Consider the following 22,578-nt stretch of genomic DNA (forward strand, 5'->3'; position numbering starts at 1 on the left):
GAATTGTTCCAGCAGGGGGAGACACACTAAGTCTTACTTAAACTGAGATCTATTGCACAAAATCAGTTTGTTTGGAATCATATCAACGGGGAAATGTTGATTTTTTTTTTCTCCTTACTGTCTATTTATTTGGTTTTAATTAGGAATTTATTTTAGATGACATTTCACTGCAGCACAGAGCTTTATCTCAGCCCAATGTAGCTGTAGTCATATTTTAATGTGATTTACTTGTGCGCTTGTTGAGGAGCGGTATGAGGAACTCATTCATGTTTTTGTTGGTTGTTAACAAGAGCAGCTTGAGGACAGAAATCATCTCTGAGATGGGAACCTTTTGGTGCGATTTAGCTGAACAGCTACAGTCCTAATTTCTACTACCCCCCACCCCCCGGAAGGCACTGAAACCCCCTCTCCTTCATTAGAGGTCACATTCATTCAGACCGGCCTTTTGGACACTGCGGGGGTCAGTGGGGATGGGCCTGTGTTGTAACAGGAGGACACAGCCTTCAGTCAATGGCAGCAGGTCTTGGGAAAGCTGGTTCTCCTTTACCCACACCCTTACCAAAATTCATACCCTGATAATGACTTTCCTCCATTGATCTGGCCTCAGAGCTCGACCCGAGCTCACATTCAGGCTGACCATCAGTCCACCCACCACTGTGCCTTTATTGGCAGGTGCCGAATCTGAATTCTTGATTAATGAAACTCCCTGGGGAGAAGCCACGCTTTCACTTTTTCACATGATATAAGAGAGCACACATCCTAAACTGAGGCAGTGGTAGATTATCAGGATACAGTATAACTACCTTAAAGGGAAATATAACAAGCAAATAGGTTATTATTTGCGTGTGAGAGATTATTGTGGCAGAAAATTGTGTTCAAACATTCAATACTTTAGATATATTTATAAACTCAATAATGTCCTCACTTTGAATCTACTATGGTACATACACAGCAGATTGTAAAGCCCCTCAAAGCAAATGTGTGATATTGAGCTAATTTATTGCTAAATAAACCACATTTAACTTGATATATAATATTTGTTTTTAATTTTCGAACCAGGAAATCTAATCTGTATTCACATTTTTTAACATGTAAATGACTCTTTAGAGTCCTACTATGTAATTTGAAAGTGCACTTGAAACTTATTTTTGTAATTAGGGTAACTTGTCATCTAATTGAAGTTTTGCCTGAGTTAGGATAATAGCACTAAGTGTACATCAGTCAGGAAAAACATAACACTCCAGTTTTAAAAACCAGTAAAATAATTGATTTCTTACATTTTAATTACATTTTAATGTCACAAACATGTATTGCTAACAGTTTTGCAACATTTTGTACTTCTATTTAATTTTTGTATCAATCTTCACTGCTGTGAATCAGCACTTTGCGTAACCAAACAACACAGCTGGGTTGCAGCCCTGCTGCTGAGTGAGGTTCACAAAAGGAGGAGGGGTGAGAACCGTGGGAGGAATGGGGGTTGATCTCTCTCTCTCAACAATAAGTAGTACATTGGATCAATATCGACATTGACACAGCAGCTGTCCCGCTACCAATGCTTCCCTGTTATTGCCACAAGGTCCAGTTTTAAGGGACATGAGACAAACTAAGTTACATTAACAGTTTTTTGTCTTGTAGAGACCATTTGGATCTTCTAGCATCTGCCATGGCTCAGAAACAGCTACAACATTCTGAACCATTGTATAAAAGTCAAAACACTTTTACTCATGCCAACAAAGGCAGTTGAGAGGGGGGGGATGATGTGAGGTGAAGACACCTGGTAGGAGGACAATGAAGTCTAAAAACAGACAACAGAGTTGGGGACAAACCTGTGGCTGGGGTGGCATGAAAGGAATATGTCAGCTAAAAGTTGGAAACAATATTTATTAAGGCACTATTGATGGTGTAAGGAATAGATGTGCATAATGGCATAAAGGGTGGAAGGATCTGGAATGACAGTAGACTCAGTGCAATGGCAAAGAGATGAGAGAATACCTGAATTTTGACAGGTTCGAACCTTAGTAGACAATCTTCTGATATAGGAGGCACTTTATAGCTGGAGTAAGACAGTGATTATCATTTCTCGGGTGATGGGCAAGGAAGGGCAGGCTGGAGCTTCATCGAGGTATAATGACAGCAGTAAATGCAAAGATGGACAGAAACCTGACTCTAAAGTGTCCTGATTGGAAGACGAAAGGCTCCCTGGAAGAGGGACATGCTGGTGGAGGAATAGAGCACAGAGTCGTGTGGGTATTTTGCTATTAGAAGCTGTTTGGATATGGAGAAAGGGTTCTGGGAGGACAAGCTTCTGGTCTGGGGGCTAAAACTGTCTCTTTCAGGAGTGTGTACAGGCAGAAACATGGTGTAACCCAGACTCTACAGTTTTACCTGCTGCTCAACTCCAGGTGATGACTCCCACAATGCAGGGTGATGCAACAATTCCCTCTGGGTCACCAGGGGACTCTCTTGTGGCGTAAACTGGTGGGCACTCAGCTTGGCGATAGGAGAGGGTGAAGATGAAGTGTTAGTAAAATAAAGCCCATCTGGCCTGATGGGGGCTTAGTTGCAGGTTGTGGAGCAGGTGCACTCCAGGTTTTTGTGCTGGGTCCAACCACAAACGTCTGCTCGGCCTTCTCCGATATCGCTACTCCAGCAGAGCTACCCTGACAACCAACAGTTCCTGGTTTTAAAGGATGTAGTACTTTTTTGCTGGAGAGACACAGTGAGAGAAGAAGCACAATGGTGAACTGCTGAGAGTGAACCTCTCCCACAATCAGAGTACACTGACCCTAAATTGTTTGATACACAGTGGTAATTTTTCAGACAGATGACCTTAGATACTGATAGTGTTGAAGTTGGTCTATACAACTGCCAAATAACGACTTAATGAGTGTGTGGTAATTTGAACTGCATCTCAAGGTTGTCCCGAGTCCCATGCTGAAGAAAGTGAAAATGAAGCTTGAAAACTGATTACCAGCCCTGGAAACAAGGCTTTAACAAAACATCTACACTGAAGGCCCCTTTAATGTTGGCCTACCAGTTTTTTGTTCGATTTTCAAGTGAAATTATCAGATTTGAGATTGCCAAAGTCATTTCCCTCTTGAATCTGTATGTGAATTAAACTTAACAAGGCCTGAAGATTACAGATTACAGAGGCCCTAGTTATGAGACATGACAAACAAATCTGGACTAGACTTAGTGCTTACAGCATCACGTTCTTTTGTGCTTTAAATACTGTTTATCAGCAGCTCAGTCAGATGGATTCTGTCTCGAGTACTTGTTCTTTTGTATTTCGACTGACTTTTATAGCACAAACTTCTAACTTCAATAGTTTGGAGTGGCACTAAACGATACAGTCTAGAAAATTGGGCAAATAATGACACAATTACCTGGGTATTGAGTGCGTGTACCCATGGATAGTTTTTTAAATCAGGCAGGAGGCAACATTAGGCAGATCAGGGAGCTCAGGGTCATAGGTCACTGTCGAGTATACTGTTCATGTTTGTTGTGTGAAACAGTTAAAAGACACACACACACACACACATAAAATATCCCGAAACAAATGATGAAAGGCCTTGTTCACAGTCCATCCATGGGCCGAACTGTCCTCTCTGTGACTTGCAGCTAGGTGGCGTTGGAGAAAAAGCTTCATTTTGACCCGGAGACGTGCTTAATTGACAATGTCCATCCCCAGAGGAGGGAAACTGTCCTCCAGCAGCTTCCAACACCAGCCCCTGTAGTCAGTAGCAGCGCAGTTCCCCTGGAGGAAACAACTATGAGAGAGTAGCTAGCATGCACGGACAGTTCGTGTAAATGGCGCCTGTCCCAAGCAAATTCTGCCAGCGTTTGCTGTTCTTCGTCATTTTTCTTCCAATTTCAGGTAAGTTAAGGGGCATGAATAATACAAGACATCGAAAACACCAACTAGCTGGCTGGGTTAGTCAGGCTGAGAGTCCGTGAGCTGACTGTCGATCACTTACAATAACGTTACCATCGTTACTGACTTTTAAATGTCCGCTGTAACTTAACGGGCAAGTTAACGTTAGCTTGACTAGTTCGTTAAGTTAGTAACATTTAGCAATTACCAAAGCCTAAAACAGATCGTGGACTACCTGACCAGTGTAGACGTTTACATTGGCTAATAAATTACCTTTATATAAAAATTTAAATAACTGTCCCGTTTATTAGAAACTTAACGTAAACCGTTTTTTTGTTTTTTGTTTTTTGTTTTTTTACCGTTAGCCATTAACATTCGATTTGATGTTACAATCAGTTGACAATTCACTGGATAACTTTATAAAGAAGTTGATTTATTTTGTTTTATTTTGATATGTGTAGCATCTTTAACTGTTTGAGCATGTTGAATGACTTTATAAAAGGCAAGCGTTTATATATCCCCCCGCATTTATGTCAGTGACGATGTGCTAAACATTGGAACCGCTTCACTGTGTAATGCAGCAACGTTAGCCTATAACTAGTTCGGTAGAAGCTCGAACTACCGTCGCAGAAGGGATTAGAAAGTTTCATTCACATGTGCCAAATTCATCAAAGCTTTACCGTTACCGTAACATGCCTTCAGGCAAAGAAACTGTCAACTGAGTGTATCCCTAGATGGTAATTTACAATGACAACTAACTCGGCTAATATGCCCAATATAGAGACTTATTACTGCAAAAAAAAAAAGTCATCTTGATTGAGGAAACTGTCCCTTGTACAGACCCAGTACCTGAATAAACACTCGTCTCAGTGCCATTACCCTGTTTGAGTGTATGACACTCTGCTTACTGATTGTATGTAAATTATCCTACTAGCTTACCTTGCTGTGGGAGGAAATAGTTGTAAATTAAACAGAATTTCACAGGGTTGTTGTTGCTTTTGAATTGGATGTTAAATGCTGGTAATGTGTTCTGTTGATTCCTATTGAATTATAGCCTTTAAGGAATGACACAGCGTCTCCTCTCAGTCTACTGAGGTCACGTTGAGGAAACATTATCTGAGCGTCTTTCTGACAGTGTGGTAATAGGTGTCTGTGTAACCGATGGGGACTAATTGGATAAACATTTTCACCTTTGTCAGCTGACTTTATTGGCTATAAGTAATTGGATTAAAGTGAAGCTACAGTGTTATTACAAAGGACTGTAGACCTTCTCCCCGTGTCATGCGTCTGCTGCACTTATTCATCTGTGAACACTTAAAATATGCAAACCGAGGACACAGAACTACAACTGGATATGTCAAACTGGAAGTGAATGTAATTATTCGCTTCAGAAAAAGCATGCAGACAGAGTTAAAGCTTAGCATTTAAAAGGCCTTAAACCATTATTTTGACTAGTGTGTAAGTGCTTTAACTTCTTTATTGGAATCCTGACACTTCCTTGCTCCTCATTTCCCATGCAGTTTTCTGACTCATCTCCTCTCTATTTCTACAGGTGTTTTATGCTTTAGTGAGTTATTTTTCATCAAAGAGCCCCATGATGTCACTGTCATGCGGAAAGAAGCTGTTATTTTGGACTGTCAGGCGCATGGAGAGGCACCCATTGATGTCAGATGGCTCAAGAATGGAGTAAAAGTGGTGGTGAATGAGCGGGTGTACCTGCTCGCCAATGGTTCCCTATATATTTCAGAGATAGAGAGCAGAAGAGGAGACAAATCAGATGAGGGGTTCTATCAGTGCCTTGCACAGAACAAGTATGGAGCAATCCTGAGCCAGAAGGCCCATCTTACAATCGCTAGTAAGTATCATGCTGAAATTACATTGGTATGGTAACATGGTGGAGCCCATGTGATGTGTCAGTTTACTTGTGTTCTTGCTGTTACCACATACTTGCAAAAATAATTTGATGGAATTCAAATTTACCTGGATGAATTACATAACCTATACACATTACCATTTCTTTTGTTTGATATGTACTGGTCAGTGTTGCAGTCAAGGCAGCTTTGATGGTAGCAGGAAGTGGAACAAAGTCAAAGGATGGAATAGTTACTGTTTGTAAGGAGAATATGCCCATTGGAGTGTTAATGAAGGAGCAGGAGATTTGAAAGGTCAGAAGCTGTCCAGGATACTGGCCTTCCAATGCAAAAGAGCAGATGACCCCTATTCACTGGCCAGGGCTTTCATGTTATTGCAGACTGATCGCTTGAGGAATTGTTCTTTTGGAATGCTTTCTCCCCCAATGCTGTTCGAGTTGACCTAGTATTTTAAGGGGGGAGTAGAGAAGCTTCAGGCAGAGTTGGTCTTTTGGGACCTTCAATCGCCTCCTCCTGCCTACAGGCCAGTAGTAGTTCACGATTGTAGAATATACGTAACTCTTTTACCTATATTACCCTCTGTACTAAACAATCATTTTTAATACTTTGCGCAGGATGCAGATATTACATTGAATAAAGCACAGAATTAGATATTTTATTTTGATTAAAAGTCGAATATTTCTTGTGCTACGTATTATAGTTTAAATAATTTGTTCATTAGTTTACTTGCTTGATGTAATATAAGAAGTAATAAATGCTGTCAGTAAGGTTTACTTGTTTGTTTTAAAATGGCACTTAGACCTTTTTGAGGGTCTATCTGGGAGCTCATAAAATTTGCACATACCTGAGAAATGCTCAGTTGAAGGACACAGCAGTGGGGGTTGTTGCAAGTGGTGTGCACACACACATACGCACACACACAAATGTGAATTGCTGTTTCCCAGTACCACAGCCTTAGCTTGAGTGTCTAAATGACCAAACTTTATTGCAGGCTCTACCAGGTCAGTAGGGTCTGAGCGCTTTGCACACAATTGTCTTCTGCCTCACTACTCCAGTGAAAGAGTGAAAAGCTTTTCACTCTGAATGTTTTTGTCCGCACTGCCCCCCTCCATGCTTGCAGAAGAAAAGGGTTTCTCTGGAAGCAATTGTTTGTGTCAGTGGACAGAACAACTGGACCTGTGCACCAAATGAAGGCCAATTACATTAATTGTAAAAATTAAGATATTGAGCTTACATTTTGGTTGAGATGTCAAGGTGGTAAACCTCAGTAAACAGCATGACTCTTGTAGGTCATGCAAAAGAGTGCATGGAAGTTTGATCAGAGACTTTGGAAATGTGTGGTTGTTAGTCTCTAAATTCATTTTAACTGGATAAAGATTATACATGAGTTGATTTACTGTGTATTTTAACATGGTAATTCCTGAGTTGATAGACGGGTGCAACGTATGGGTAGCTTTACATTTTCCTTTTGAGACCGTAGAGCATTGTCCCTCTTTATCAGTCCTGCTACCATTTCCTGCAACTTAGATTTGATTAAAGGAAGTGATCACAGCAGTGCTTTATTATTCAGGTCCAGAAAAGTGAGTTTTTTAGTTGTACGCTTATAAGCTGAAGCTGTCCATCTGCTAGCTGTTCTTTGATTAATGTGATAGAGATGTAGGGTAACCTTAAACATTGAGTTTGCTAAAGCACAAAGGTGAGAAGGGATTTGGCCTTGATGAAAAGGAATCTGACACCAGAGCCTGATCATGTGACTTTTGTCAATAGACTTCAGATTGATAGTGATTTCTGTGGAGAGATGGCCTCCTGAGTTGGCGCCTTATTTTTGGGTGTGTTTATGTGTTGGGGGCACGGGAGGGTGCGCTTGCACAATGCCCTCAGCTTTTACAGGTGCTGCTCAGTTGCTCTAAACTGGCCACTGTCCGATGGTGAATTATTATTATTTACATACTGAAGTGTGGATGGGTTCTGATATCTTGGTATCTTAGGGCTCTAAGACCAGTCGGTAATGGAAATGATTTAATGTAACCTGGTATTGTTAATGTTCTAAAATAGACTTTTGGGCCTAAAAGGGACAAAACACCAACTGGGGGCACATTCAAAATTGAGGTCTCACAAGTTCACAAACTTAGTAGACATCTCAGCACAACTGTGTTATATAACTTTTCTGGTCATATCCTCACTGAAGGAGTTCATGAAATCAACATTGATCATTAATTTGGCATTATCCACCAAAAGTACATTCTTGCATTTGTTGCAAACATAATATAAAGGTGAAGTCGAAGCAGATGATGTTGCTACTTCATAAATGAAAAGTAATTTATTAATTTTAATAGTATATTCATTTCTGCTATCTAGTGAAATTCTTTTTACGGCATCACTAATCTAATATTGTCTCTCTTGATACATATTCGGATACAAAGGAAGGATTTATTAGCTTCTCTTTTCCATATTTGTGTTTATACTTGTGGGAAACTCTTGTAAATCATTTTCATCTAAGGCAACCAACTTGTCCACAAAAATAGGTGATGCTGACATATATGAATACATGAAATCTTACTTAATTAATTTTTTCACTTTATTTGTCTAAACGAAGCAGAATGAGTTTGAAAGAGGTATTTCAAGGAACTCCTGCAGTACACTTAATGCAAAAGTTTATCTTACCTTACTAGTGTGTTCACAGGCATTTTAAGTTGCTAAGGAATGTGTCTGACTTTCATCGGCTTGGCACAATTAGAAACCCCAATAAGACGAAAGCAAACTTCCCCCATTGTAAGCTGTGATGTGAATGAATGAAATGTCCTTAAGTGAGACAACTTAAAGCCTGGAATCTTGTTTTTCTCCTCTGCTGGACACAAAAGGTAACCATGGTTGTCCCTGAACAGCAGGCCCAGAGGTCAAAGGTTTCTTTAAATTGTTCAATAGATGGAGGGCAGTGAGACAGAGCACAGAACTTAAATCTGTCCTACAGCAGTGCTGCTGCATGCTCTAAAAGTTTTATCAGTTGCTGCAATAGTCATCAGTGAGTCTACTTTTGTTAAAATGAGCATTTTTTGCTTTTATCTCTTGTATTATAATAAGATTTATCTTTTATCTGCCTCAACTTGATTTCCTAAGGAGTTATAAGAAAAGCAAATCTGTTTTGGAAAACAGAATGTACCTATTAGAAGATTGACTTTTTTACCTCAATGCTCTGATATGGAGATTAAAAACAATGAAGCCACTGTGTCTGGTGAGTGGAGGTGTTTGCTGTTGAATAATTGGAAAACTTTGTTGCAAAGATAAGAGATTGGAGGAGGGGAGGAGTGCTACTTCCAACACTGCTCCCCAACTGCCTGCTCAGTCCTTCAAGAGGTCACGCTGCTCATGGGAATAGCTCTTTGTTTAGCCAGGACAGTGGTCACTTGACTATCCTGCAGCCTGTGTGGAGCAGCAGCACATCTGCCAACCAGCTAGTGATTGATTGGTGGGCTTTTTCGGGGTTGCATTCTTCTACATTTTTGTATATCAACCCCCTTTTTTCCTACTGGGGTCATTTAACGTTGTTAATCGCTTAATTAAACAGCAGCTTTTATTTTGGGAGATGATTGAGTCAATATGAAAGTAACTTATTTTGGTGTATATCCTGTGATGCACTCTGGTTCACAGCAATATGATCAATTTCAGAGTATGTGTAAAGGTTTTTCTAGGTTTTTGATGAGCATCCTGATGATGATGACAAGCAGCTTGTAGGATCAGAAGTAAAAGATCAATTTTAATGGCTCACCTAAAAGATTGGACCTCTGGTGCTGGGTTCTAATGGTTGGATCTGATTCTGACATAGTGTTCGACTGAACACAAACTGCTTCTGTCATCCATAGTGTTGAAACCATGCTGAATATTTTACTCACTGACTGTTGATTAAAACATTTCTGGTTGTTTTACATTTTAAGAATTACTTTGTATGTGGCCATTTTCACAGATTATCCTGATTATTATTCAGATATACTGCGGCTATTCATGTTTGACTGTTTCATAATTATATCTTGTTTGGAATTTTAGAATCAATGACACTGTATTTTTGTTTATGGTGTTTTTGGTTAATGTTTAAAGGTTTATGTGGTTTAGAGTTATGTGTAATTTCAAAGTGATTCATTTAGAGATTGATACAAAAAGTAATAAAAAACAACCCTGTTCTAGTGAAAAATAAGCTCACAAAAAGAAATAAGCTGTTATTTTTAGTTCAAAACATGCAGGTAAAGTCTGCTTTGCTACTGACCACCGTAACCAGATGAAAAAGGGCTGAACTAATTCCTGGTATTTGTAAGGGAACCTTTGTGTGGGCCTGACCTGTCCACTGACCCTCAGTTTGTTGAGCTGCTGGCATCAGCAGACCCATCTGTTGCAGGCTAAAGGGAGGAAAAGAAAGCTTTAGTCTTCAGGTTTACTTTAGACCATAGAATCCTAAACCACATAGCCATACGGACAAACTCATAATTGTACATCTTTAGCTTTAGGAACTCTGGATATTATTGTTACTTTAAGCCAAGCATACAGTCGTTTTAACATTGTAAGAAAAATCTTGATTGTGGTCATCCAAAATACAATTCAGCCATGGACGATGACTGCTGGGTGACACTGATACAGCCAAAAATGATGGCATTACAAAACCAGCATTTTAAAACATTGTATCTGTAGAACAATGTGAGTGATTTGTAGATGGTTTGCAGGGCAGTTATGCTGGTTTAGGGTCATGCAGGGCTCTGCCTGAGTTGGGTGCTTGCGAGGATTTGTGGAGGTCAGAGGTGAGAGGTGTCATTGCTGGGAAGGGCAGATGGTTGGAACAGTTTCTTTATGCTTAGGGACTAGGCTAACATATTTATTCTGTGTTTCAGTTGGCCAAGTGTTTCTTTCAACTGTACATATTTTGTAGTAAACTAAATAAATACAATAAGTGCACTTTAGTAGCCGCTCAGCTAACAACGCTCAAAGGAAGGTCAGTCTTAGCTGAGGTTCTCTGACTAATGCTCGATGAACCCTATCAATTTTAGAGTTTTGTAGTTTATCAGTAATCAATCATTATCATGCAGTTAGTCAATCCAGTGTCATTTGAATCAAGGCAAAGTACTGAAGCATAGGATGAGTGCTTCTCATCTCCTATGCCCTGAAGTCATATCAACTCAGCAGCATATTATTGACATTTTTGCAAAAGCCAGTGTTAACTAATAGGGGGGTGGATATGTGTCCCTTTATGTTTGACCCAGCAGCCATTATAAAATAAACCTTGGTTTTTGTCTTCATTTAAAATATTCCAATAATCAGAAGTCCAACTCATAATTCATAATTATATCTTATCACCCTTTCCACAGCCTAAATAAGGTGCACTAGATGTCTGTAAAAGTCATAACTCACTAATAATTCATTAATTTCTAGCTCTAATCTTTATCACCACAACAGCTGTCAGCACTGCTTACAAACAGCCATTCATGTTGACTTCTTATAGACAAAGCCCTTAAAACAGCGTAGGTATTTCCAGGAGACTGTTCTTAGCAGCATAAGTTACCAAGTCTGGTGTTAAATGCCTGTGTGGGTATATATAAAAAAGATAACGATATATATAGAGGTTGGCAAAATGCAATGGGGGGGGGGGGGTCAGAACATCAGTGCAATTGTTTTATTTTAACAAATGATTGACCTCAGGCCTCTGCAGCTTTTTGAGCACGGTGGGGGATGGGAGAGCAGTGAGTGACCTTTAAAGGCTTTTAGGAGTTTTACAGCCCAGTAGGAGCCACTGTCAATAAGGGCATTTATAAACGGGAGAGGCTAAGACAACAATCATTAGAAAAAGCATAGATTTCTGCTTTTTGTTTGGTTCAAAATTAAAATCCTTCTTGTAATACATGTCAAGCCTCACATGTTTGCTGCTCAGCTAGTGGCTGATATCAGCTCAGTTTCAGGGAAACCCTATCCCCTGCATAATGTAGCTGTTTCACTCCAGTCATCACCTTCCTGTAGAACTCAGCAGGTCTATAGCTTTAGGTATCAGTTTTTTGACATCTGACTATGATGGATGAATGAGATACATAAAAATGTTTGGAGAGTAGAGAGTTAATTCAGACAAAAAAGTAAAAAGAGATTTTATCTGTAAGCCTTTTAAACTGTCTAAATATATATCAAATCAGCTTTTCAGTTTATTTTATAATTTCTTGCAGATTTAAGAGCTTTGTTTAACCCCCGATTTTTTGTGGTCAGTTTTTTTGTTGTTGGTTTTTTCTTATCCTTGCTTGGACTAATGTTCTGTAGTTTTGTGTGAAAAAAGTTTCAGACAACTGAAATACAATACCACGTTTCACAACAAAGAATCACCCCAAGGGAAAGGAGTTTTCTTTGACATTATCTTTAAAAAGCTATGTGTAACAAATAAAAACATGAATAGGGAAGAATCTGTAGAATTCTGTAAGAAACAATGAATTCTCTGTTTTCCTGGCACATTTTGAGATAAATGATAAGGCTGGGGAAGCATTGTCATTATGTAAGAATTCTTACTTAAATATTTAAGTATTTACCTTGTTGTTTGTTCTGCTTTGCCACAGGTATTTCGGCTTTTGCAATCCAGCCGGCATCCATAGTGGTGACTGAAGGCTCAGTTGCCAGGTTTTCGTGCAAAATCAGTGCTCACCCTCCTCCCATCATCACTTGGGAATTCAATCGGGTCACATTACCCCTCACCACTGAAAGGTTTGCACTCTATTGCTTTCAGCTTTTACATGGACATCAGTTCTTTTCAAGGTGGACACGAAATATAATCTGTAATCCACTTTAAGTTGTAAGAAAGAGTAAATGTGCAGTTGCTAAATACTGGAGTATAATGTCTGTGTACTGTATCTCTCTGTTACACAGAATCACAGTCCTGCCCAGTGGTGTTCTTCAGATCCACGGGGTGCAGCAGGTGGATGCTGGAAATTATCGCTGCATCGCTACTAACATTGCCAGCCGCCGCCGAAGCATTGAGGCCACACTCACTGTTACCCCATGTATGTCGCCTAGGTGTCTGTTTACAGATGTTTCGTGTACATGGCACCGATGCACAAATTTGTAATAGAACAAGTGGTAGGAAAAACAATGTTGTAGTTATACTTAACAGTATTTGTTAAGTATTTTTTATTACGAGATAAATTGTTAATGGTTTGCTATAATAACACTCACTGCACCTACCCTAACTCGCTCAACACAACACAAAAAAACACAATAAAACTAAATATGGATGAGAATTGAATTGGCTGGTACCAATCCTTTGATATAGACCTGGATTGACGCAATAGCAATACTTACTATCACATAGTAATATGTCTACTCTCCGTAATTACTTAAAAGGCTTATTTATTCAGAAGAAACAGCACAGAGGAAGCATTTTCTTTTTAATCTACAGAATCCATGTGTTTTACTACAGAATATGTAAAAGCTGTCTTCTTCCTGTTTACTAACTCTCTTTTGCAGCTCCCAACCCTCAACTTCCCCAGAAGCCTCGCATCATCACCAGGCCACAGAACATTTCAGTGTCATTGCACCAGAGTGCCATTCTGGAGTGCATGGCCACAGGCAATCCCCGTCCCATCATCTCCTGGAGCCGGGCGGACAGCAAGCCTATTGATGTTTACAACACTAAAGTGTTGGGAAATGGCAACCTTATTATCACAGACATCAAGCCCCAGCATGAAGGAGTGTATATGTGCAGAGCTACCACTCCCGGCACGCGAAACTATACTGTTGCCTCAGCCAATGTCACCGTGTTAGGTAAAAGTATACAACGTAGTATACTTATACGCTTGGATTTTCTATTAATAATTTTTAGCGTAAAACATTATTAACATAACCGTTTTATTTATGTTGTTTTTTTTTTAAAGCACCGCCCTCCTTCGTGGAATGGCCGGAGAGCCTGACTCGTCCACGTGCTGGCACTGCCCGCTTTGTGTGCCAAGCTGATGGTGTTCCAACGCCTCAAATCACTTGGCTTAAAAATGGAGAGAAAGTTCACTCCAATGGTAGAATCAAGATGTACCACAGGTAACTTTTTCTTCATTAAAATTATTGTACCTCTTATACCATCCACACCTCTTCAATACATTATATACTGTATGTTTTTTATAGAAAATGTAATGAACAGGAACCTCTTTAACAATTAGGCAGTTGTTACTGGCCAATTTAAAACGGTTAAAATAAATAATTTACTTCTAACCCTACACTATGACGGAACCTAAATAATTTACAGCAATGCAAATGTGATTTTAGTTGGGTTTCCATTTCAAATGTCAGAGATTGTTAAAGGAAATTATAAAAAATACTACAACCTGGTAAAAGAGCCTTTTAATAGAGCCATCTGTGTGTGTGTCCCTCAGCAAACTTGTGGTCAACCAAATCATCCCTGAGGATGATGCCATCTATCAGTGCCAGGCAGAGAATGACCAAGGATCGGTCCTATCCATGGCAAGGCTCATTGTGGTGATGTCAGAGGACCGGCCAAGTGTGCCCAGGAACATACGAGCTGATACAGTGTCGAGCTCTGCCATTCTTTTGGCTTGGGAGAGGCCTCTGTATAACTCCGACAAAGTTATTGCTTATTCAGTGCACTACATGAAGGCTGAAGGTAGGTGGTGTGTCAACAAACACTGACATTTTCACAAAGTCTGTGTTGAGGGGAAATTGTTAAGAACATGAAGGCATTTTTATGTATATGACCATTATAATCTACAGAGATAGCAGTTCAGGAATTCGAAGTTAAACTCTCCCTGTTCAGAAAGTGTAATGTAGGAGTTGATCGCAGGTTGTTCATGCTATCATGGTGAGCAGAGGTCTAAAAAGCAGTATGTCTTTAAAATGTAGTAGAACAATGGCTTTTCTTGACAAACAAGAGTAGTTCAGTATACACCATATCCCTGTGGAGTTTCAAGATACAGCTTCCTTCCTTTCAGCTGATAAAATTCAGGATGCAGACAAAACTGTCCACAAAAAGCAGAAAAGCCTTAAAAGCATTTCAGCTTTCCTGGGAACTCTTGGCGTTGATAATGAGAGACAGATTCAAGCAACACACGAGGAAAAAACTTGAGCTTGTTCATTCGAGCACTGCATTTAATTATAATGCCAGTGACTCCCATTAATGAAGTGAAACGTGGAGAATTCAGCTGGGAAAAAAAGGAACACCTGCTAGATTTTGTTGGGCATATGCAGGTCAAAAAAGTAGAACAAATTCTCTCTGTTCTTTTCCTAAATAACTGGCATCTGTCACTGATTTTCCACACTTGATCTGGATTTAGTGACACAAGCCCCTTGTCCCAGTCACGGAAAATTTCAGAGGGTCAGACAGTACACTCTGCACCTGAAGTTGTAGACAGAGACACTTGGCACTAAATAGAGGCTCCAATGAAAGGAGGAACTAATTAGCCAGTGTGATAGAGTGCCCCAAAGTGTGTATTCTGTCAAGCCCGTGGGAGGGTGTGAATTGGACAGAAAGGCTGACTTTGTTACACTTTTCAGGGAGGCTTTTAACTCTGGAGAGTGCTTTATTGTTTACTTCCAAGTACCTTGTTTACCATGTCAGAAATGAAATGAGGATGTTTTTTCCCAGGATGTACATACACATAGTATTTTGTGAGTTTTCTAACCTGCACTAAATAAAAAATGTTTATAAGGCAGTTTTATTAAAATATAGTGTTCTGTGATAACTTGAACTTGAAGATTTGGAGGCTAATTTGTGTTTTCAGCTCTGTAACAAAATAAGAGACGTTATATGGATCATTATCTTATTACTGTTTTTTGCTTTTATACTTCCTACCCTGAAGTTCTACTATCTTTGTTTCATTCATGTGGAAATTTATATTTAATCTCTATTTACAATGTTGTCATTTGTGCAGGATTAAACAACGAGGAATATCAAGTTGTCATTGGAAATGATACAACTCGCTACATTATTGATGACCTGGAGCCAGCTTGCAACTACACTTTCTATGTTGTAGCCTACATGCCCATGGGAGCCAGTCGTATGTCAGACCATGTGTTTCAGGAAACACTTGAGGATGGTGAGATATCATTAAGAGTCAGATCATAAATGATGAAGTCAGTGCACAATAAACACAGTAACACCAGTGGTGATCTTTTGCTAGACTAAGATTGTTTGTTTAGAAGACGTTTTACCTGCAGTGAATAAGTTTTGTTGTTGACATAAAAGGCTAATTATTTGTGCACAGTGTGTGTACATGTATGCATGCCAGTGTACACAAATAATTATGTCAACAACAAAACTCATTCACTGCATGTAAAACGTCTTCTAAACAAACAATCTCTGAGTCTAGCAAAAGGTCACCACTGGTGTTACTGTATGTATGTGTATATCTTTATCTGTGTGGCCCCTCGAGTGTTTTGAATTACAGGCCAAGATCATTTGTTCATAGTTTTGGCCTGTGGTTTAAAGACTGGTGGGTTTCTGGTCTACTGTATATAACTGCAGTTAATAAATTATATGAATAGACTTTTTTGAATGCAGGAAAAGTTTCCGGACACTTTAAATAAGAAAATGGTATCCATATTTAAAAAGGGAAGAGTAAAAGGGATATCTTGTTGTGTTGTGTTTTACATTAGTGTTTTTCCTTAAAACAAATTTTAGGGTTGTATCATATGAGACCAGATAATTTCTTGGCTATGTCCACAGCAAACTGTAGCCACCATGTTTGTTTCACTTTGTCAGTAAAACTTGCTATATTATTCATGACCTGGAACCAAGATTTAGGTCAGTTATTTTCATTGCCCAGTTCTTGTTTGAAACAAATGTTATGATAAAGCTCTTCCTTTGGTCTCTTATATGTCCACAGTTCCTCTCCGTGCCCCTGAGCTAAGCCTCACCAGCCGCAGCCCCACAGACATCCGGGTGTCTTGGCAGCCTCTCCCAGACAAGCTGAGTCGTGGCCGAGTCTCAGGCTACCGTTTATCCTATCGCACCAGTACTGAGAACACAGTGTCGCAGGTAGAGCTCCCTGGAGAGAAGACCCTGCATCTCTTGGAAAACCTTCAGCCTGACACCATCTATCTTCTGCGTATTGTTGCGGCCACCAACGTAGGGTGGGGTGAGCAGTCTGCCTGGACATCTCACCGAACTCCAAAGGCATCTAGTGCTCAAGGTATAATATTGGGAGTTGTCCTCATTATGTCTAAAATAGCAGAATGTAACCCTGCATTTTTGTGGCTTTCAGCTCTCTTCATGGGGGAAGTTGGCTCCCTAAGGTTGAATTGGTACTACACTATTCAATTCCCTTTTACCATGAGACAGAGCAAAGAGAGGAGGTTGCTTATCTTATTAAGGAATTTTGTTTGTTACTCTGTGATCTTTGCCCTCTGCTGTCAGTACAATTGGAAGGTCTTCACTCATGGGTCATAAAGAGAGCGACTCAGGCTTCTGGGTGGGAAACAGTATATGGCTCTTTAGAGATACATCTGAAGCTTTGATACGGGGGATGGGAGTGTCTATCACTTCCATCTTTTCTTTACATCTTAGCCCATTCCACTGACGACCTGAGAAAAGATGTAAGAACAGTGGACACAAGAAAACCTGTTTGAAAGAAAGTAGATAGTGACCCCCTGGGTCAGCAGTTTAATCTTTGTCATTCATTGGTAAATGTGTGATATCACTTGTATTTAGCTTTTTCTTGTCTGCACTGAGTGTGAAACAGCTGGTGAGGCATGTGATAGTAGTTTCATATTTCAAGGAAAACCTGGTCAGAAACCTCCTCTGTTGAACACATAAACACTGGGAAGGCTGACCTTATCTGAAAAATGTCTTTCAATTACATTCAGGAAATATTGTGTTTGCTGTAGCACTGTGTTTGCACCACTGTGTATTTTTATTATCATGATTCCGAAGAGACTGAATATTGTAGTTTAATGTAGGATTTTGAATCCACCATGTATATAATATCAACATTTTTCTGATTTGTTTTTTGTCTACAGTTCCTCTGGCTCCTGAGCTGAATTTGGAGCCATTAAACTGCACCACAATTGTGGTGCGCTGGCAGTTGGCACCCAGGAACTCAGCTGATGTACAAGGCTTTAGACTCTTCTATCATGAGGAGAGCCAGCATGAGAACACTCCAGTTCAGCTGCATGCCTCAATTAATATACACATCATTGGAGGCCTTGGTGAGTTTTTTTGCAGATCATTCCTCTGTGCCTGGTATGTAAGCCATAATACACAGTCTTATTATGTGTAATGATGAATGCTAATGCTCAACAACAGTAACACAGAAGCTTTATATTTACAGTGCAATATCCGTGACCTTATGTTGAGCATATATGTATAGCTTGATGAGGGAAAACTGGTTTTAATCTATAGCTGTTTTGGTAGTGGCAGTTGTTTTAAAGGTACAGTGTGCGGAACCGAGCAAGCAGGCAAAAGGAAAGTGATGATTTTTTACAAAATAGGTTTTTTATTTACCTCAAAAATATGAAAACAAATTACAAAATATTGGGCCCATATAAGGGGTCAACAAAACCAAACTGGACTCAACCGAATATAATAAAATGATCTCTAAACAAACTTAAACTAACAGACACAAAATACCAAACTAAAACTAACCCAAACAAACCTAGCACACAGACTGAACACACAGTGGAACATACTGCATATAACAGCTGATCAGACCATTAAAGACACACCAGGGATAACAGAAAAACTAAACCGCACAATTAACTTATACAGAAAAAAATCTAACAATTTCAAAACAACTATATTAAATAACTTACATAACATAACTAAATAACCAAAAAAATCTTAACACTTGGTTAAATTATAATAAGTGAATCTTGATGAATGTGATTAGAACCAGCAGCAGCCACATCTACTGATGCTGTTCTTTAAGTTGCTCAAATCTTGTCATGCGTCAAGCAGAGGTTCATTAGGCATTTAGTAGAACTGCAACAAATCCCACTTCCATGACCTTCCAGCCTCTGAGAGATTTCAGTGTGTGGGTGTCTTTTAACAGCTGCTGGATGGTGTTTGGAGCATATCACAGCTCTTCTGGCCTTTAGGTCAGATTCATTTTGCCTTTCTTTTTTTTCTTTTTTTATTTTTTTTTTTGAGAGAGGAAAGAGGGCTCAGGCCACAGCTCAGGAAGTAGACAACTGACCATCTGTGGTCAGACGGTGTCAACCAGGTGGTCAGCAGCTGACTTGTAAATCATGAAGCTCGGTCCTAATACAGATAAGAAAGAAATAAAGAGAGAAAGAAAGACACAGAGACAATATAATTTATTATAGGTTTTAACTTTAGCTGCTGCAGAAATCTAGTTAAATATTTGGTTCAGTGGTTCAAACCCTACTGCTGTTAATAGTAGTGCTACAGCACAACAATTGCTTCTGTTTGAACTCATAATATTGACACTAATAATAATGACCACTAATACTGATAAAACTAATTAATTTAACTATTCCATTTTGTTTCCTCATAAAAGTTCCAGTGGCGTGTGGCTTTTCTCTGGCTCTTTCCCATGTAGTCAGACTGTTCTGTAACGATAAAATGTTCAGGGAGAAATAGACAGCTGCTTGTAAATATTAAGCCAATCAAACTAAATTAGCACCATCAAAAATATTTTCCTTTATCTTTTTGTGTGTTTTTTGATAAATGTCCTTTGCCGCACTGTATTGAAGCAAGGGAAGCTGTTTTTTAGATGGCTGATTTATTATGTGTTTTATGACCACTTTAAACAAGGTTGCTGCAGGAGCATTGACTTCAAAGACTCTCATTGTGTTTGGCTTTGAGGGCCACAAAGATAGTTTATTGGCCAAGACAAGAAATGCAACCTCGTGCCAACTGAGCTGTAGGCCAAACAATGTGTGTCCTCTGAGCTAGCTATTTTGTAGCTCGGAGATTCCTTTCTCATGCTGCATCCCTGTGCATGAGGAGAGGTGTAAAATGAAGCATCTGACCTCCTGGGTGGAAACACGTCCTGCAGCAGATAAAACCCTGCTGAGCTGTCTGACTATCTGATTAAATGGCTTTGAGGCTTTTTACCAATTATCACTTAATTCTTGAAGGCATTTCTTTCTATTATTGCAGCTGTGCCATCAAAATTAAAACACTATAATAAAAATACAAGAACATTTCTGGACTGTTTACGCCACGAAATGCACCTTAAGCTAACCCTAACATCAGACTTGGAACCAGTCCTGACTGCTCTGTCCAGGCCACCCTCAGCCTACTCTGAAACACTTTTGCTTTGCCTTTAATGCTTTACCATGTGCAGCTTAGCCCTTCAGGTAGTCATAAAACAAAAGTACTTAAGTAACCAGTATCAGCTTTCTCTGGAAATCTGATTTCTTTACTGAGATGTAAACTGAAAAGCTGATTTCCATAACTGAGGTAGGGGATTCGGAAAACCAAAAGGTTGCAGACAGGAACAAGCAGCTAAGTAAAAGGTTGGATGTGGGAGAGGTCATTAACGGAGTGATGCCGCCTCGTTTTTAAGTTAGAAGTCTTAGAAGTCTATTTATAATCTATCTATTCATCCGCAGATTTTTAAAATTTGGACAGTTCATACTGTGGATCATCTGTATGTGTCTCTCCTCCGTTTTCCTTTTCCATCTTTTTCTTAAAGCCAGAAAGCAGCATTCACTGACACTATACAGTAAAGATCTCTGTGCAAGACTTCCATAATAAGTTTGAGATGGAAATGGAACAAGAAATCAGATTCCTTTGTTGCTCCATGTATACACAAATACAGAAAAGCGCATGTAAACATCGCTCACTGATTACCTGAGAAAGCAGACTTATCTCAGTAACTCTGTTACTTAACTGCATGTAAACGCAGTAAGACAAATTATAAGAGATGTTTGTATTTTAGAAAAATGTAAAAAAAAAAAAAAGCTGCAAACTGTTGCTTTAATTATGAATGAATATTATAACTGCCCCACTGAAGTATATTTTTTTAATAACATGATGTTTTTTTAGATAACAAAAGCTAGTAATATTATTATTTACTTACACACGACCACATGAAGTGAATGGGGGGAGCGTGGGAGGTTAATTCAGATTTCTTTCTTGTACTGTAATGGTGACAATGCATTAATGATCTGGGGGCAATCTGTTTCTTCTTGTAACTCGTGTACATGTTGTATCCTGACACTTTTAAAATTATGAGAATATGTTATAGTTTTGTATTCATGGTAATTTAATTATGAGCAATTATTTAAAAAAAAACTTTTACATGCATATAGAAATATTCAGATGCGGAATGTGCCAATAGCCAAATCCTCAATGATAATTATCTCAGTAGGTGATCTCTACAAATACAATCTGCTTGTACTGTAAATGCATTTCCTATTATCCCTGTAATGTTGTATAAAGCAGCCATTGCTTTGTTTTGCCAATAAGCATTGATTTCCAAAACACCAACTGTAACAACACTGGATGCTGCAGATTCAGCTCTATGTACAGCTGCAGAAGGACTTGCTCAGAGCTAGCCATTAAATTATCACTTATGACAGTCCAGATGATTGAAAGCATACCCTGAGAGGCAGGAATGTGTTTGGGAGGCTCCAGTTGGGTATAAATGACACAGTGATGTGACCTTTTCCTTTATGTGTAATCCATGCTTGGCCAATGAGAGGAACATGTAGCCAAAGTCTGGGTTTAAATACCTGTCATACCTTTTGACACCAGGCAGTGCTGTGTGGACAGCTAAAGATTTATCTTACAGCTGCAGGCCATCTTATATTTTCTTCACTGTTTTTATTAAACACAGAGCAAAGTGTGCCCGGTCTGAAAATTAGACGTGTAGTCTGGGCATTCTCATTGTAATTTTCTGCTTAACATGTGTGTGGGTGACAGTACATTTTATGATTTTGATTTGTGTGAATAAGGGCCAAAGATCGAGCGAGAAAGAGGGAGAAGAGAGAGATGATAAATGCTGGTGTAAAGATTTGTTGGGGGAGTTGACATTAATGGCCCCTGTTCAGACCTGGCTTGCCACAGCTTGGGGGGGGCTTTCGTAGGGCAGAACAAAACCTTGGGAGGCAATAGGATCTGCATTTTGGCTATAAAAAAAGGCTGACTACAAATGGTTGAAATATGCTGGTAGAAGCAAACAACAGTTTATGGGACTAAGAAGATAGGAGATTTTTTTTGTCTCCTTTTATCTCATATAATACTGAAACAGTTAGTTTAGTCCTTGAAAAGCAATGACCAACAATGTTGAAATCTTTTAGGTAGGATAGGATTCTAATGATATTATTACATTTTAAGCTTCTGCTCCACTGATGGTGAAAGCCAAAGCTGCCAGTAACAATTTCTGTTATCAAGACACTTTGTTACCACCCAATAAGTGTTATTTTTGTAGTGTTTTGATGTTTCCTACTTTTCCACACACTTCCTCTGCTTGACCATCCCCCTTCAGCGAGAGCCCTGAGAACCCTCGCTTTGCAGGATTTAGCTTGCCCCAATTCCATGTCAAAGGTCATGCCCCAGATGTCACAGCTTCCCCCCTCTCAGAGCTCTTCTCTCACATGATTAGGGTAGACCCATTGTATTGTCGGGCAGGGTAGACGTGTATGCTACTTGCCTGCTACTCTTTAGACATTGACTGAAACTGTGACCAAAAATTCTTCCCATTTTTATTTATCTATTGCTAAAAGATTGCAACAGAAAAATATGAAGAAAAGTTGAACATATCTCTGCTCAGGCATGGCATGGTAAAGAACAATCTTCTTTGCACTAAGACTTCTTCATCGGTGCATGATAGAGATTTATTGACATGTAGTATGTCTCCATCTTTCTGTTACTCAGAGCTTTTCAGTTTTAGGTAGTGGGGATCTCTG

The 22,578-nt window shown here is 39.3% G+C and overlaps 1 protein-coding gene across 1 annotated transcript in view; it reads left to right on the top strand.

Annotated features, from left to right (window-relative positions):
• Nucleotides 1-3,678: 3,678 nt before the first annotated feature.
• The window catches only part of prtga (protogenin homolog a (Gallus gallus)), a 29,039-nt gene continuing 10,139 nt past the window's right edge, over nucleotides 3,679-22,578 (top strand). The window contains exons 1-10 of the mRNA XM_067486134.1: nucleotides 3,679-3,877; nucleotides 5,427-5,729; nucleotides 12,318-12,462; nucleotides 12,625-12,758; nucleotides 13,222-13,518; nucleotides 13,629-13,788; nucleotides 14,121-14,368; nucleotides 15,633-15,797; nucleotides 16,587-16,892; nucleotides 17,719-17,907. Coding sequence (XP_067342235.1) covers nucleotides 3,811-3,877; nucleotides 5,427-5,729; nucleotides 12,318-12,462; nucleotides 12,625-12,758; nucleotides 13,222-13,518; nucleotides 13,629-13,788; nucleotides 14,121-14,368; nucleotides 15,633-15,797; nucleotides 16,587-16,892; nucleotides 17,719-17,907 — 2,014 coding nt within the window. The 5' untranslated portion in view covers nucleotides 3,679-3,810. The remainder of the gene's footprint in view (nucleotides 3,878-5,426; nucleotides 5,730-12,317; nucleotides 12,463-12,624; nucleotides 12,759-13,221; nucleotides 13,519-13,628; nucleotides 13,789-14,120; nucleotides 14,369-15,632; nucleotides 15,798-16,586; nucleotides 16,893-17,718; nucleotides 17,908-22,578) is intronic.

Source organism: Channa argus, chromosome 2, assembly GCF_033026475.1.
Source record: "Channa argus isolate prfri chromosome 2, Channa argus male v1.0, whole genome shotgun sequence".
Classification (NCBI taxonomy): Eukaryota; Metazoa; Chordata; class Actinopteri; order Anabantiformes; family Channidae; genus Channa; species Channa argus.